The sequence below is a fragment of the Loa loa genome (assembly GCF_000183805.2).
Source record: "Loa loa unplaced genomic scaffold supercont3.248, whole genome shotgun sequence".
In the NCBI taxonomy this organism is placed as follows: Eukaryota; Metazoa; Nematoda; class Chromadorea; order Rhabditida; family Onchocercidae; genus Loa; species Loa loa.
Genome location: NW_018108428.1, coordinates 92,769 through 96,903, shown reverse-complemented (window position 1 = coordinate 96,903; position 4,135 = coordinate 92,769). Strand labels below are relative to the sequence as shown.

The 4,135-nt window shown below is 21.6% G+C and overlaps 1 protein-coding gene across 1 annotated transcript; it reads left to right on the top strand.

Annotated features, from left to right (window-relative positions):
• Positions 1 to 2,787: 2,787 nt before the first annotated feature.
• On the top strand, positions 2,788 to 3,893 carry LOAG_13191 (hypothetical protein; the record flags this gene model as incomplete). The annotated part of the gene is made up of 3 exons (XM_003148701.1): positions 2,788 to 2,923; positions 3,078 to 3,241; positions 3,738 to 3,893. The coding sequence occupies 3 exons, from the start codon at positions 2,788 to 2,790 to the stop codon at positions 3,891 to 3,893; spliced, it is 456 nt and encodes a 151-aa protein (XP_003148749.1).
• Between the last annotated feature and the right edge of the window lie 242 nt (positions 3,894 to 4,135).

Here is a 4,135-nt window from a genome sequence, read left to right as displayed (position 1 = left end):
ATCGTTGAATATTATTCCATCATTTTGTGATAGTATAAGATCAAATTTTGGATTGTATTCAATTTCTTTATTTGCCACAAACATCCATTCATGAATTATTTTTGATGCTATTGGATAAATGTTAAAAATTATTAGAATAATTGGCGTTAATAAACAAGCCAAAATTTCCATTCCTGGTAAAAACTCGAACTTTTTCTTCTAAAATTAAGAAAAAAAAGAAATTTTTTCGAAAATTTTAAAATGAATTAGATTTGATTTGAAATTACAATTTAACGAGCCAGAATTTCCATTTCTGGTTAAAAACTCAAACTTTTTCTTTTGAAATTAAAAAAAGGAAAAATTTTTTGAGAATTGAATTAGATTTGATTTGAAATTATAATTTATACATGTAATTTTATGTATTAAATATTAGCTAAATGATTCAATAATCTCAAAGTATTTCCAAATCATATTGATTGAGATTTAATTTTAAAAAAAAAAAAAAATTGGTAAATAAAGATGTTTTCATGCATCTTCAACACTATTCTAACTGCTTTCTTCTGGAATATGAGATTGAATGATAAAAACAATAATTATCAAAAAAAAAAGAAGATAAGGATTTTGAAAAATATTAGAGGAAACAATAATTTCATCAATTTGTTTGCATTTACTTCAAGGATATAAAATTTAATTTCAAATACTTTAATTACAAAAATTAACAATGTAAGGAGTGTCGAAAATTGAAACTTATCAGAGAAATAATTGGAAATTTTTTGGTAAAAAAAGAAATAATTTAATTATCTCAAATTAGAATTCATATTTTTAATTATTAACTAAAAATAAACTAACAGTGACAGCAAAAAGTGGCATTTCTTTCCAATTACAATGATGATTTAAGCAACATTTAATATCATGTGTTAAATTACGCAATATGCACCATTTTTGATTTGAAAGTAATTTTGGACATTGTTTCATACACCAACCTGTCATGTCACAACGAAAACTGAATCGTAGTTTATGTGACCTAAAAAAAAAAGAAAAAAAAACTACATATTCGATTTAAAAGTGAAATTTATTTCAAACTTTTTTTTTCCAATAAGTTTAAAATCCATTCATCGGTTTTTCTTTCTTTTAAATCTCAAAATTCAAAGAAAGAATCGATAATTTTATTTAAAATATAAAGGAATTTTGTATAAAAATTTTTATGGCAAAAAATTATTTTAGGCATAAAATTGTTTCAAAAAAAAGGTTTTGGACAAATTTTCGGACAAATTTTGGCGAAAAAATTCTTTCTTATATTCAAACTTTAAAATTAAAACAAATTGAAATTATATTATTAATGAAACCATTAATTACATTTAAAATTTGCCAAAAAATAATGCATTTATCTAAATAATAAAGTTAACGATTAGAAGAAAATGTAAAAAGAAAAATCTTTGATCGATTTTTTCTTTTTAATTTCAATTTAATAATTTATTCGATTAATTGATTAAAGAAAAAAAAAGAACTAACTCTATGCTTCGTAATACAACACATACTGCTTCATCTGAGCAAAATACTTGAGAATTTTTATTACCACATTGTTTCAATGACCATACAGTCGATAAAATGGCGCTATTGGATAGCAAAATGATGAAACAACCGATGTGATGTATTACCATTTGCGCAAATGATTACTTCAATCATTTTATTTCTTATCAATTCTTAATGTAATTTTATACGGAAAATGTAAAAGTAATGAAATATCATGAAATTCATTTAAAAATTATTCCTAAATTAAATTCGTTTTTTATTTTTTTGATAAATTTTATTACGCTTAGTTTGCTTAGTTTAATAAATTTTATTACGCTTAGTTCAATTTTACAAAAATTACATGAAAAAGTTGTAGGCTGTAATTATGTAATTATTGGTTAAACTAATGAGAAAAAAAAAAGTTGGCTTAAAATTTGGCTTGAAACTTGGCTTATTTAAATAGCAGTAAGAAATGATGGAAATTTTTCAAAAATTATTCCTTATATATTAATTTAAATTCGACTACTACTAATTAAATTAAACTACTACTACTACTACTAATTAATACTAATTAAACCAAAACATGACAATTCAAATTTTGTTTAACTATTACTTTTAAATAGCATATTTATTAAAGTAATGGTTTTTATCCAATTTTCAAATAACAAATGGTTGCGTGAATTATTAGTACACTAAAATTTTCATCTCAAAAGTTATTAAAAAAGAATGAAAAAAAACCATATTTCATTTTTTTTTTTAATATTATAATGTTGCTTTAAGTTTAACTAATAAGTTAAAAATTAAAACTTTGATTGAAATATGTCTTTAAATTAACAAAACTTACTATTTTTAAACTTGCTACGCCATGCTAATGTAAAAAATTCAAAGTAGTCCGTAATCAGCGAAGGGTTGAGAAGAGTTAATAATGAAGAATAAACAATAGTTTAAATGCATGATGATAAGTTGATAAAATGTAAAGAAAAAGAAAAATTAAAACCAATGTAATCGAAATGATTTAATGATTAAAACTAAAATAATCAAATTGATTTCACTTTTTTCCTTTTTTTTTTATCATGAAAATTGTCATAATTATTATTGATTACAAATAATTGCTTCGATTTTTGTCCGGCAATAATTATCATTAATTTATTGAATAATTTTGATAAATTCTCTCTTACATATACCATTTGTTTGTGTTAATTAAAAATAATTTTATTAATTATTGAAAAATTTTCTTTCATTTTAATTTCTAAAATTTCATTGATACATTGTTTATGCAATAGAATAGCAGTAACAATGGATTATGTATCATCATTATTTAAACATATCAAATTTCATAAACTCTCCAGAGTAGCAAATGTATTAAAATCCGATGAATTTGTTGTAGAATTTATGATCACGCCTGAAATGTTATTACGAATTGAATTTAACGGTTAAATTTTTTCATTTCAAATATATTTCAAATTAAATTTTAGGAATTTAGTTTAAAAACAAATCGTTTAAAACAATTTCAAAAATATTTTTACTTTGAACACTTCCTTTCTTTTTTTTTTAATTTCAAATTTTAAAATTTTGTAAAAATTTAGTTTTGCTATATTTGGCAATTGCAAATGGATGGGCAACAGTAACAAATCGAAAATTAGAAGAAGCTTTAATGAAATCCTATAATCGGAAACATCGTCCAGTAAAAAAAGATTCGACAACAATGCAAATTCAAATTTACCTGTTAATTGGACATATTGAAAAAGTGGTATGAATTTTTTTTTTTTCGAAATTTTATCAAATGTATATATTCTTATATGCGCCTATTAATTGATCTTGAAGTAAATTTGATTGATCGATTAATTGATTGATCCAAAAAAAAATAATAATAAAATCAATTAATCTGCCATTACATCTACAAATAAAACTTATGAAGTTCTTTTCTTTTCTTTTTTTTTTTTTTTTGATTTCAATCAATTAATATATATACGATTTGATCTTCATTTTTCTCAAACTAAATTTAATTGATTGATCCAAAAAATTAGATTAATTGTTCTATCATTACATCGACAAATAAAGCTTATGAAGTTCTTTTTCTTTTTTTTTTTTAATTTTTGATTTCAATTAATTAATATATATACGATTTGATCCTTACTATTTATTATTTTTTTTTGATTTAATTTTAACTTCTTACTACATTCTGTTCTTTATTTAAAAAATAACAATATTATTGATTAAAAAGATTTAAAAAAAAGTAATAACAGGATGAGAATGAACAAACGATGTTACTTCATGGATTATTGTGGACATCATGGATTGATGAATATTTGAAATGGGATCCGAGTAAATACAATAATACAAGACGTATTACAATTGAAACTTGGAAAATTTGGCAACCTGCTCTTTCACTTTATAATTAGGTTTTTTTTTTCTTTTTTTTAGAATGATTTTCTACCACGCAAAAATGGAAAAAAAAAATCAAATTTTAACATCAATTAAATGAAATAAAATATTTTCATTGACAATATTATAATGAAATTTAATTTTTTATGCAAATAAAAGGACAAAAAACTATACTAATCAAAGGAAAAAAAACAACAAAAAAAATTCCAATTCTTTAAAGAAATTGTTTGACAACTAAAAATTTGCTCAAATTTTATCT